General features: G+C 27.8%; 1 protein-coding gene across 1 annotated transcript; it reads left to right on the plus strand.

The window, feature by feature from the left end:
* The first annotated feature begins 12141 nt into the window (after window positions 1–12141).
* On the plus strand, window positions 12142–13351 carry LOC133336666 (myb-like protein AA). Its single transcript, XM_061544946.1, has 2 exons — window positions 12142–13088; window positions 13285–13351. The coding sequence occupies exons 1-2, from the start codon at window positions 12142–12144 to the stop codon at window positions 13349–13351; spliced, it is 1014 nt and encodes a 337-aa protein (XP_061400930.1).
* The last annotated feature ends 15 nt before the right edge of the window (window positions 13352–13366 follow it).

Consider the following 13366-nt stretch of genomic DNA (forward strand, 5'->3'; position numbering starts at 1 on the left):
TTTGTGCCTAAAATGGACTTAAGGGAACCCCATCCATTCTCGATTTTAATTTTTCAAGATTTTCAATGGGCTGGTAAATCAATACCAATGCTTGTTAAGGTTTGTACTTATTTTTGATTTAAAAAGGAAAAAAAATAATTTACAAAAAATTTTTGTAAATCGGAATCCGAAAATTCCAATGGTGTTAGAAAGAGTACATGTCTGGCTCTCGTGTGAACTAGGATTATTGACTTCGCTCTAAAATTAACAAAATGGTGGACCTTTGAAAAAATATTTTTGGAATATCGCCGATTTTTTACCAAAACCCAAATTAAAAAATAAGGAAGATCTTCACCGATTGGCTTTATCCTAGTTCATACGATAGCTATACACTCACAGAGAAACGTGTAAAAATTTGAAATCGATTGGGTTATTAGTTTTTGAGTTATCGTGCCCGCCATTCGCAAAAAAATGTTTAGAGAAAAGCGCGTTTAAAGTTTGAGAAGTCCTTCAGCCGCCACTTGATGCTGACACAATAAATCGGCTATATCTTCAAGAGTTCTTGAGATTTTCATTTGAAATTTTGTAGGGACATTCTTTAGCTAGTGTAGATTCGAATTATATCAACATAATTTTTGACCCCGAGAATGGAAGGGGTCCCCTTAAACATGATCGAATACATAACGTAATGTGCTTTGTAAACTTTTCTAGAATACCAAGATTTGTATCAGAACCTAAAATGAACATAAACCACTTTCAAAATAAACGACTCATATGTACACCTTATGGTGTGGTCTTCGATGAATGACAAATTTTATATAAACTCCATTTGGCCTATAGAAAAATTTAATTTTGAACAAATTCCAATAGTGACTTCTGAATTATTTTAATTAAATGAGGTCCTATATTAGAAATTCCCCATATATGTTTTAAAAATTAAATTTATCTCCCGTTGGGCGCCATTTAGAGTAGACTGTTTTACAATACAATATTGATATTTAAAAATCAATACCAAATTTATATTTTAAAATAAAAAAAGTGGAACGGATAATATCACAATTTGTCAATATATTTTTTGTCTTCTATAAATTTGGAATATACATTTTCTTTTAGAAATATACAAATTATTTCATTTTTATATTTTCTATCATCTTATCTTATAAATAAATGTACCTCTTACATCTTTTCCTGCTCTCTATTAATCAATTAATTTAAATATTTCATTAGTTTGTGTTTATCTTGACCCACCCTAATAACATTTGCACGTGTCTGCACACATCTCCACACAAATACGTGTATGTATATTCCAGCTGTTAAGTGGCCATACTTAAATATCTATTTTTTTGTTTTATTTATTTCGTTTCTTCCCGAAAACAAATAAACAATTTGATGACAGAGACCAACAGTATGTGTGTGTGTGGTTTATTTGATTAAAGGGGTTACTACAAATGCTATACTAATGATGGACATTGCTATCATCCACATAAATACATAGCTACATGTTTTATTAATTATTTTTATTTTTTCGGTTCATCTTCATTTATTCTCCACTTAAACCAACCCTCCAATTTTTTCTCTTAACAAAGTTAAAAAAAAACTATACATGTGTTTAAATAATTAGGGTTGGGTTTAGAGTTTTATCGGCACTGTTTTAAGATAAGATGAAAAAATTGTCTATGTAAAAAAATATGTGGGCGTATTTTATTGTTGTTGTCTTTTGAATATAACAAGAGCGCCATTAAGGAAATGCTACATAAAAAATGTGTTAATAGAATAAACAAATAAATTATAGTAAACAACAAATAAATATATGTATCACACTGTGGTATTTTATATTTGTTTATTTATTATATATATTTTTTGCCATTTTTACAATAAAAAATTACCGCCGCTTTTGTCAAGAATACAGTTATATATATTTTTGTTTTTTTTTCTCCGAAAAATATTATTTATGCGTAAAATATAAAAATTGAAATAAAAAATATATAAGACATAAATTGAGTAACAAAGATAAAAAAACCAAAAAATAACAATGAAATTTTTTGACCATGTGTTTTAAAATTCATTAAAATTGCATATAATTTGTTGCCATTTTAAAGGACAACTTCGATTATTTCTCCAATTTTATTGAAATTTTCGACGACCGGCCTACGTATGCGAGGTGCATCTTTAACATCAAAAATTCCGGAACGGAATCTACCAAACCAAAAAGTCACAATGAAATGTTTTGACCATGGGTTTTAAAATTCATTAAAATTTCATATAATTAAAATTTAATTAACATTTTTAAATTAAAATTTGTGCCATTGACATTTTTATATATATGTTATCCATATGTTTAGCCCAAAATCATTCTTCACATTTTTTAAAATATGAAAATAAAATAATATCGAAAATATGAAGAATTTATATTTGAGCACTTAATGGGGGTGGGGTAGAGAGGACTGTGAAAATCGACTACTAGAGTTTTTTGCAAATATAGAGCAGGACTTCTATGGACTAAATGGCAACAAATCATACAACAAAACGGTGCACATTTCGGACATTCCGAAGCATGTTAAATAAAGTCCTATAGTTCATATAAAAATAATGGATTTCGATTTCCCCAACATAATATTAATTATAGTTACTCTTCCTAAAACTATGCTTCAATTTAATATTTAATTTCTATTTTATTGTAAAATATTAATTTATTTTCTTATTTTTCTTTACAGGTAAGTTTACAAAATATAAACACAGATATGAACGATTCTGAATATGTTACAGTAAGTAGAAATGTCGGAAATAGATACAACAAGAAAAACGATACAAAGTTCAGTCGGACCAAACATTTTATAACCTCCACCATGAGGATGACAATCAAAATATTTAAAATTAATGAGGGCTCCTAGGAGATAACTATAATAGGACCTTGAACATACCAAAAAAATACGTAAAAAAGACGATTAAAATTTTCAAAATATCTAATAGTGGCTATATTAACATATGGGGCTATAATAAAACGGAGATCAATATTCATATTTTTGGTTGAAAATAGTTTCCAAAATAACCAAAATATCGAATGCTGGCGTTATCGTTATATGGGTGCGACCCTAAAACTTGGGTCAATATTAATAATTTTTTGTACGTATATGTGTTATTCAATGAGAACCCAAAATATAAAATTACAGCCAATTCGGAAAACCTGTCCAAAATCCCCAAAGCATTGGGGAGTACCGTTATATGGGGGCTACCCTGAAACTTGAGTATATATTAATAAATTTTGGTACAGAGTTTTGCTGTACCATGAGAACCCAAAATGCCAAACTACATCCAATTCAGTTGGAAAACTTGTCCAAAACGGTTATATGGGGGCTACACCAAAACTTAGACCGATATATGCCATTTGCAATGCAGAGCTATATCTTAAATATTGCAATATCTATCGTGATTTCAACAGAAGAACCTTCGTAAATCGACTTAGAATTTTATTCTGATCAAGAAAATATATACTTTGTGGGGTCTAAAGTGAATATTTCGAGGTGTTGCGAACGGAATGGCAAATTTAATATAAACTCCGCCTTTAGACTGAAGGTACAAAAATAATGGAGATATAAAATACAGTTAATAGCTATAAGGAAAATATTATTTCTTGTAAATAGCAAAAAAGTAATTAAGTGTGAAATATTATTTCAAAATCAATGTTATTAGAATCTGATACAATACCAAAGGATATTACATTCGTCCTGGTCAATCTATAATATTTTCTAGTTTTTTATCGAATTTATTAGAAAATGAAGGGCTGAAATACGTCATAAACTTGGTGGTCAACTATACTTCGGAATTACATTATCATTTGAAATGTTAATAAAAACCGAATGTTATTCAAATTCGTTTTGCGGCGATTTAAAACCAATTTGTTTTTTTGTATATATTTTCATCATTCAACTTCTTCGGTGGTTTTTTCACCAAAACTTGTTTTTTTATTTTCCTAGATCAGCGTCCATATTTTCATAGAAATTTCGTAAGGACTTTTCCCTCTTTTCCATTCCACTTTTTATTATTTTGTTATCAGTCACAGGTAATTGCATGTCCCACTTTTTATGCCTCATATACTTCATATATGAAAAAAAATATATTTTTTATGACATTTTTTTATTATTATCAAATTAACAAAAAAAAATTAATTTTCAAAAATGCACACTTCCCTATTTACTATTCTTTTGCCCAATATTACTTGTTTACTTTATGTCGTACCTCTTTTGCCATAGGCTTTCGTGTCCGCAAAAGAAACACCTGTTGTTTGGCTATTAAAAAACTGTTTGCCTAACAATGACACATTTTTTGGTGGGGAGAACCAAAAAAAAAAAAACGACAAATATATACATACATATACTTTTTCTTAAGAAATACACATATATATATATATATATATAAACATGCACACATTTCACTATGGTTGGTTCTTTTTTCCTGCCTCTAATACAAATATATTGAAATCCACAAAGACAACAACAGCAACAATGAGAAAAAAAACTGCCACATTAAAACGCTTAAGGAAATTCGTGAAATCAAATAAATTATATTAAAAAAAATAGTATAATACCAAAAACAACAGGAACAACAACAACAATAAAAAAGAAAATTCTCCTGAAATTAAAAAAAAAAAAAAAAAACAAGAAAATTGGCAACCATTAACAGAAAATGGAAAAGACAACAAAAACACGAACTGATTTTGTGATCTAAAAATATATAAGTTTTTTTGTTTTTTCTTTTTAAAAAGGAAAATAAAGCAATTTTTTCTCAAAATAAAATTTTACAAATTTCAAACAATAATGATGAGCTCTCGCTATGAAAATAAGAGAGAAAAAGAGAAAATAAAGGAACAATAGAGAAGGTTGTGGAATATAAGAGTATGTGCTAACTTCTTATAACAATTTCTAATATAAAACTACAAATTAAAAAAAAAAAACACACACACACACACAGAATAAAGACAATTTTCCATTCATACATTCAAAATAAAATTTAAACAATAAAAAATAAATTTAAACAATTTAAATCTTTAGCAATGAATGAAAAACGAGTGACTGCGAATGTATCATTAACTCACTAATGCACAAAATAGTACGATAGCGGTGATTGCCAAACAAGTTTTCTCTTTGTCTCTCTTTGCGTCAGTCATTTTTGTTGATGATCTCTCAGTTACGCTCTCACGCACTTACTCTTAATTTAGTTCTGTTCAACATTGCATTAAATAGAGAGCAACTAGTTCAGTTATAAGAGTTGTTTGTTGCTTTATTTTTAGTATAACAGTTATATTCCCGCAAATTTTATTACAATTATTAAAGTTGTTTTTGTTTTATTAATTCACATACATACACACACATGGTCACATTCCATTTATTAGTATTATTATTGTTATTATTCTGAGTTTAGGCTTTTAATTAATTAACCTTAATCTATGCAATGTAAATTAACAAAAGTTGTTTTTGTGTTATTGTCGTTGTTGTTGTTATTGTTATTATTGTAAAGAAGTGGGAAAATTGTGTAGGTTGTCGACATGTTGGCTGAGTTTTCTTGTACAGTTTTGTTCGTAATTATTTTTATTGCTAATAAAAAATGTTAAAGTTTTGATAATAACAAAAACTACTGACAGTACGAGCTAAATTTCGGAAAATGTTAAGGGTGGTAGATGAAAATTTTGGGAACCCTTTGAATATTTTCACATTAAAATGTCAAGTCTCAAAAGACTCGGCCCATAATTTTTCTAGTTTTTTTTAAAACTTTACAAAAAAATTCTGGATTATTTGAGGACAACACTTCTGTTTCCAAGATATCGAAGTATTTGTCGGAGACATCCCTATTCTTAATCGATTTAGCCAAATCGTAATATTTGAACTAGAGCTTTGAAATTTTGCGCATACATTACTTCTAAGGCATTTGGTATTAAAAATGTGATATATCGGTCCTCATTCTGATATAGACCCTATATAACGGCATCGTCCCATTTCCGGTATTTTAAAGGTATTTGGTCGCATTTTCCAATTGAATTGACTGTAATTTAAAATGTTTAGACCCTAGATGGTAAAAAAAGTTATTCGCAGAAAATTTGTGATCCTTGGCGCAGTTTTAGGTATTTTGAGGGTCCTGGGCGAAATTTGTGTTGCTTGGCGCAGTTTTAAGTATTTTCTGTGTCCTCGACGCAACTTTCTATCGAAGTGGTTGTAATTCGGTATTCCAGATTCTTGTTGGACAAAAAACTTTTTCATTAATAGAGGCTATTTTTTTGACATGGACCCCATATAAAGGTCCAATTTTCGATATATTTAAGTTTTTTGTCACATTCCGGGTTCCTGGAGTATAAAAAACTTATTCACAGAAATTTACCAATATTTCATATTTTGCCATTTCCCTCATATAAAGGTCCCACTCCGTTTTTCGTGTGGGCTGATTCTGTAATTTAATATTTTATTTTTGCTCAGTGTTCGGACAGCATATAAGTTCCCGCAAATTGTAGGTATTTTCAAACTCAACTCATAGTAAAGGTTATACAAATTCGAACTTAATGAAGTTTGTTGTTTCTTTTCTCTGAAGGTACCCTTCTTGTTAAAGGCCTATAATTTTTTGGGTCATAGAAGACCTGAGGTTCCTAGTTTAAAAAAAAACTTCCGCTCATAGAAAATCCAGATATTGTTTTGCCCATATAAGTCGTTAGGGTGAATTTTCATTAAAAGACTCAAGGAAAGGGGATGACCTGAGAAAATCGTACTTTCCTTAAAGAAATACTGTTCCAACGGACCATAATGAAGAAGGAGGTCCCATTCCCCTAGAACATTTTCTTTCGACCTACATATCATGGGAATTATTTTCATAGAAAACCTAACGATCTTATATTTATAGAAGTGCTAAGCGTATTTAACCTACTGCTTTATTTTGGATAGAAGACGTTAAATTACTCTTTATTTTAGCTTTCTACCATAAAAGCCCGGAGATTCTTCCTCCCATAGGATACGATCAATTGTTATTTCCCTAGAAGACCCAAGAAAGCCTTTTTCGTGGAAATTTTTAAAATTAAGTTTTGCTTTTAAAACATTCCGATCGGACCATAAGGAACCTCCTCCAGAAAAGTCTTCTATCTGCCATAGATGTTTTAAATGTTCTAAAGGCCTTCTTCTTAATGAAGGGCTGAGTCATTTTTCTTAGGATAGAAATCTTTCTTCAGAGAAAGGACCTGGAGCGCTTTCCTTAAAGACAAAATTTTCTCGCAGGACATAAAAAGATGAGAAAATCCTCCTCCAGAAATTTTTTTTCTTGACATACATGTCTTGGGTATCCTTCTCATAGAGAACAGAATAACCTTTCTATAAAAAATCAAAGGATATTTTTCTTATACAGTCGAGTACGCTTATAACGAACTTTCTTTATAGCGAACACATTTCCTGGTCCCGAAGTTTTGAGACATATCTTATAACGAACTATTTATTCGGTTCCACCTTTCGGTTTTCATTTACTTTGATTCGGTTTTAACGAACTTGCTTTAAATTAACAAAATACTTAACGATGACAAGCCCGCTACACAAAATCTCAGGTTTATCAAACGAAAGGAGAAGCAGCTTAATTATTGCCAAGAGGACACAAAAATTTCACATTTTGGAACTTAATATAACCGTACTTTACTGTATAAGACTTGCAGAATTTTCTCTGATATGTAGAAGAATTTTCCAGAAGACCATCTTCTGAAAGTATTTTCCCCTTCGTTTTTGCCTTCTTATAGAGAACCCGCTCTAATTGAAACCCTAAAGTTCATCATCTGATGGTCTGTTACTCGTCACTTTTTCCATATTATCATATAATACAAACAAGCCTTAAAATCATTGAAGACTTTTTGACCTTCCTGCCTTTCATTGAAGATCCATAGTTTTTCTTCTAATAGAAAACAAAAACGAAAATTTTTAAATCTAACAGCCTGTTTTTGTAAAATTCTAAACGAACGAATTCGAGTGACTTACGACCAAACCTTTGTTTATGTAAACAAATATTTTTTGATTCAAAACAAAAATAAGTGACATATTTTTCAAAACCAAGGAGTTTGGTCGTAAGTCACTCGAATTCGTTCGTTTAGAATTTTACAAAAACAGGCTGTAAATATTCCGAATAGTCCAAAAATAGTAAAGAATTTACGTACACATAATTAAAAGCTCATTATAAAAATGTTGCAAATATCCACCTCATACTGTACAGATTTTCGCATTTTCCCCTTTATAGAATGTTATAGTTCTAATCATCCGTCACATAGTCCACCATGTCCATATCTAATAGAATTTATCTATAGTATATCTCTCTAGAGTAGCCAGGCAGCCGAGCATTTGTCTACTCGCAGCCATAAACACATATGTACATATAGATTTGTCGATATGCTGCTTGCCACAAAAAAATCTAATGAGCGATCTAGCGCTAGCATCCTATTCTACTTGATGGCTATCTGTATATGTGTCAGTATGTGTGTGTGCCTGTGATATTTTGAATTTTCAATTCTAAATTGAGTGTCATGCTGCTGTTGCCGCCGTCTGCTGCTGATGTTGTTGTCTTTCTTATTGTCATTGTTGTTGTTGTTGGTGTTTTTTGCACAAAACCAAATCGAAACACAAAAAAACTAAAAGAAAATCTTTTTCGTATCGAAAGAGTAGCAAAAACCGCTGAAATGAATTTAGTCATAAACGAGTAACGAAACACTGCGGTAATAACGGGGCGTCTTTATTTTTTCGAGCGCGCGATCCAAACGAATTTGAAATAAATTATTTCAAGAAAAAAAGAAATAGAATTTTGAAAAAACCAAAAAATAAAACGAATTAAAAAAAAATATATTTGGAAAAGCCTCATGAGAATTAAAAAAATCTATTACAAGCGGTGTTTTTGTTAAAAAAGAATAAAATAAAAATTGCACGAATAATTTTTTGTCCATAATTTCTTCAAAACAAAACAACGATTTGTGGATTTTTGAGAAAAAAAATAAAGCCAAAAAAATCCCCAAAAATAAAACGTAACCTTATTAATCATAATTACGAAATTCAACGAACGAAGCGACGACCTGCCATTTAACAAAAAACCAAGAGAGCGAGAATTACAACAAGGAAGATATAAGAGAGAATAGAGAATATCGTTTCGTCTTTAACCATCGATTTTAACGAGAGCGAGAGCAGAGAGCATTGCCTGATTTGTTGTTCAATGCGAGATCAATGCAGGGATTTTACTCTTCTATGGATTTGGCTGAAAATACTCTTATAAAAAGAGGAATTTTATGAAAAAAAATCTACGATATAAAAATTAAAAAAAATAATTAGTAATTTAAACGAAAAAAAAAACAAAATATTTTAGATAGAGCACATAGAGAGCAAAGTAAAAGAAAAAATCTCTTAGAGAGAGAAAGTCAAAGAGTGTGTTTAAAACAAAAGAGAATTCTTTCGAAAAAATAAGAAAAACTTATATACACGTGATAATTTTATTGTAACAAAAGTAATAAAAATAAAATCAATTGTTGTTAATTAAAAATTGATAAAAAAAAATATATTTATTATTTATTTGTAGTAAAAAAGTGTTATAAAAAGAAAATTGTGTGTACCAAAGCAATATTGGTTTATGAAGTACAAATAAATTAATTTATAAAACAAATAAATTAACGAATACGTATACAAAGAAATTAAAAAAAAAGTTTTCTGAAAAAATATATTTTCTATAAGAAAAAAACAACTTGTGCGAATATAATACGAATAAAAATATATTTTTATAAAAAAAATAAATTTATATAAAATTAAATTAAAACCATTCATATCATAAACAAATGAAGATATAAAAAAAATTAAATTTATATATTTTTTAAAATACAACAATAAATATTATAAAAAAAATATTTAAAAAAATATATAAAATAAAAAAATCATATCATAAAAAACAAAGATATAAAAAATTCAATAAACATAAATATATATTAAAAATAAAGCATTAAAAATTGTCAAAATATATTTTTATAAAAATAAAAATTCTAATTTTTGGAAAAATACTTAAATAAAAATAAAGAGTATAAAAACATAAAAAAAAAATTTATAAAGAAGATTTGTTAAAATATAACATTAAATATTATATAAAAAATATTTTATTAAACATCAGTAAAATATATATTTTTATAAAAAATACAAATATTTTTAAATAAAAATTAAACAATTCATAAAATATTATTTTTATAAAAAATTGTGATTTTAAAACAAACATTTTTCTAAAATTAAAAAAAATAAAAATTTTGCATATTTTAATAATAATAATATAAATTTTTATAAAAAATACAAATAAATTTTAGAACTTATAATATTAATTCCAAAAATTAAAAAATATATTATTTGAAAAAATTGCGATTATAAAAATATTTATCAATCAATAACATATATTTACCGGCATAAAATATTGCAAATTTTTTCTAAATTTTATTGATTTTAAATAAAAAAGTTTATATACAAAAATATTTATATATTCATAAATAAGAATATATTTTTTAAAAATTAAACATTTGCTGTTTAAAAGTCAAAAAATATATTTTTAAGATAAATTGTAAAAAAAAAATCAGTTTTATATATAAACAAAATTTAAAATTATTATTATTAAAATATATTTATTTTTAATTTTCTATGAAAAATTTTTTACAAATTGTTTAAAAAATATATATATATTTCATATAAATATATATATATATAAATAAGAATATATTTTTTGAAAGTAAAACATTTGTTTTTTAAAAACAAAAAATATATTTTAAAGATAAATAATACAAAAATCCGTTTTATATATAAAAAATTAAATTATTACAAAAAATAGTTTTTATTGAAAAATTTCTATATTTATAAAATATATTTATTGTTTAATTTTAAGAAGTCTAAAAAAATTTGAAAAATATTTTCTAAATAAGCTAAATTTGTAACTTTTTAAAAAATTTAAAAAATATATTAAAACCATATCTTCAAAAACTAAAAATATTATAATTAATATTTTTTGAAGAAAACTATATATATTTTTGCTAATTAAAAATAATTTTTTTTAAAGATATTTTAAATTCTTTTGAAATTTATTATAAGGATTCAAAAATAATTTTAAAATATATATTTAATATTTTAAATTAATATTATATTAAAAATATAATATATATATTTTTTTTTTAAATTCCATATCTACAAATAAAATACTTAAATATATTTAAAATTATAATTTTATTTTATAAAAATATTTATTTATTTTTTCTAAAAAAAAAAAGATTTATTGTTCTTATTTGTCTCATTTTAAATGTATTTAATTGCATATTCGTTAGTATTTAAAATATTATTTAAATATTACAAATAAGCAACAAAAGTTGTTACAAAGACTTTAAATACAGCAAACTGTTATACAAATTTCTTTTCTATATATATTTCGTTGTAATTTTTGAAAATAATATTATGATCACTTGGATATCACAAACAAATATCCAAAAGTTTCCCAGTGACGTGGGAGAAGGGAAACAACAACAACAACAATTTTCAAAAGTGTTCACCAATCATAATAAAAATGTAAAACCACCTGAAGACTGTTTTTTAAAACAACTACAAATAACTGAATAACGAAATCAGTAAACGAACAACAAAATACGAACTTTTACAAATGAACATAACCTAACGAACAGCCAATATAACAAAAAACGAACACACAACGATTACAACGACCAAACATCGAAACGATAAATAATAATTTTTTTGTTAAATAATTTTTTTCTTTCTTACTTTGCTCCAACACAATTGTGCCATTTGCCTAGCAAAAAATAAGAGGAATTTTAATTAATTATTTAAAAAAATCTTTTCTAAGAAAAGCCTATGTAAATATATAAAATTATTTATTAGAAGAAAAAAACGCTATACCAAAACTTAAGACATATCTAATTTATTAAAAACAACCAAAAGACGTTCAAATTTAAATGTTTGTTTGCTTTAAAAAAAATATATATAAACACCTAAACCTAGTCAAGCCAATTTTGATATTATAATCCGCCCCATATTTATTTTTATATATATAGAAATTTATATACTGTTATATAGTTTAGTTATTTTTAGTAAATAAGAAATATTTATTTTCTCTTAAAAACTTGTTATTTATTAATTAAGCTATATGAAAAACTTAAATGTAAAACCGTACCAAGCGTACCATCCCTACAATAGGCCAAACAATAATAATCAACAACAACAGCAGCAACCAAATCATCATAATCAATACCCACAACAACAACAACCACATCACAATCTCCCCCAAATACCCAATTACCATTCTTATACAACAAATCAATCTGCAAGATATAACAACAATTCGTATAGCTCTCCAACGACAACTCCCACAGCCTCAGCAACAACACCAACAACGTCATCATCAGCATCACCACAATCGATTTCAAATCATCACAGCCTAACACCACCTACGCTTGGCGGTTATTTAGCTAATCAACATCATTTACAACAACAACAACAGCTGCAGCAACAAGAGCAACATTTGTTAAGGCTACAACAAAGTTATAATCAACAACAACAAGCTTCACAACAACAATCCAACATGTTGAGTGTAAATCACAATAACAACAACAATGCCTACAACTATAATTTCCCTTTCAATGCACTCTGCAATACCAACAACAACAATATCCCACATCATTTCAATAATCAAGCAACAACAACAACACCAAAGTCACAACACCACAACAATAGCAATGCTCTCTCTCGTCCCCAACGACCAAACTCTCTTAACCTCAATAGTATGGCTTCTTTGGCCACACCAATTTCCGGTTCCGCCTACACAAACAAAACGTCAGCAGCCGCTGGCAATGTCATAACCGGTCCCTTGTCTGCACCACCACCATCGTCATCATTGCCGCCATCGGCTACAGCAACAAGTGTTGCTGCTGGCCATGGTGTGGGATTTCCATTTCCACCGCAAACATTTTACAATCAAAGAGAGAATTTCTTTAATGCCAGTGCTCAAAATTACTACAACACTATGCAGCAGCAACACCAACAACAACAGCAGCAGCAGTTGCAGCAACAATCTCAACACCACCAACAACAATTGCAACAATTTCAATTGTTACAACAACAATTGAAACATCATCAACAGCAGCAGCAACACCAACAGTTGCAACTAAATAATAATAACAACAATCAAATACCAACGGTTTCGAAAATCTCCTCCTCATCCAATACCGTTTCAATTACTCCAACTTCTTCGTCTTCAAACAATGGTGGTGGTAACAAGAATTCGGCAAAGGTTGCTGCAACTAATGATGGTGGTGGCATGGCCACTCCTGCCGCACATCAATCAAATAATAATATAATAAATCAAACGAATA

The sequence above is a fragment of the Musca vetustissima genome, unplaced genomic scaffold (assembly GCF_032173495.1).
Source record: "Musca vetustissima isolate MV318-11 ecotype Yass unplaced genomic scaffold, APGP_CSIRO_Mvet_v1 utg13589, whole genome shotgun sequence".
NCBI classification, from domain to species: Eukaryota; Metazoa; Arthropoda; class Insecta; order Diptera; family Muscidae; genus Musca; species Musca vetustissima.

Coding starts and splice junctions, on each gene's coding strand:
- LOC133336666 (XM_061544946.1), top strand. CDS start 12,142: ATGAAAAACTTAAATGTAAAACCGTACCAAGCGTACCATCCCTACAAT. Junction 13,089..13,284: donor CAACACCACCAACAACAATT/GCAACAATTTCA, acceptor AATTCGGCAAAG/GTTGCTGCAACTAATGATGG.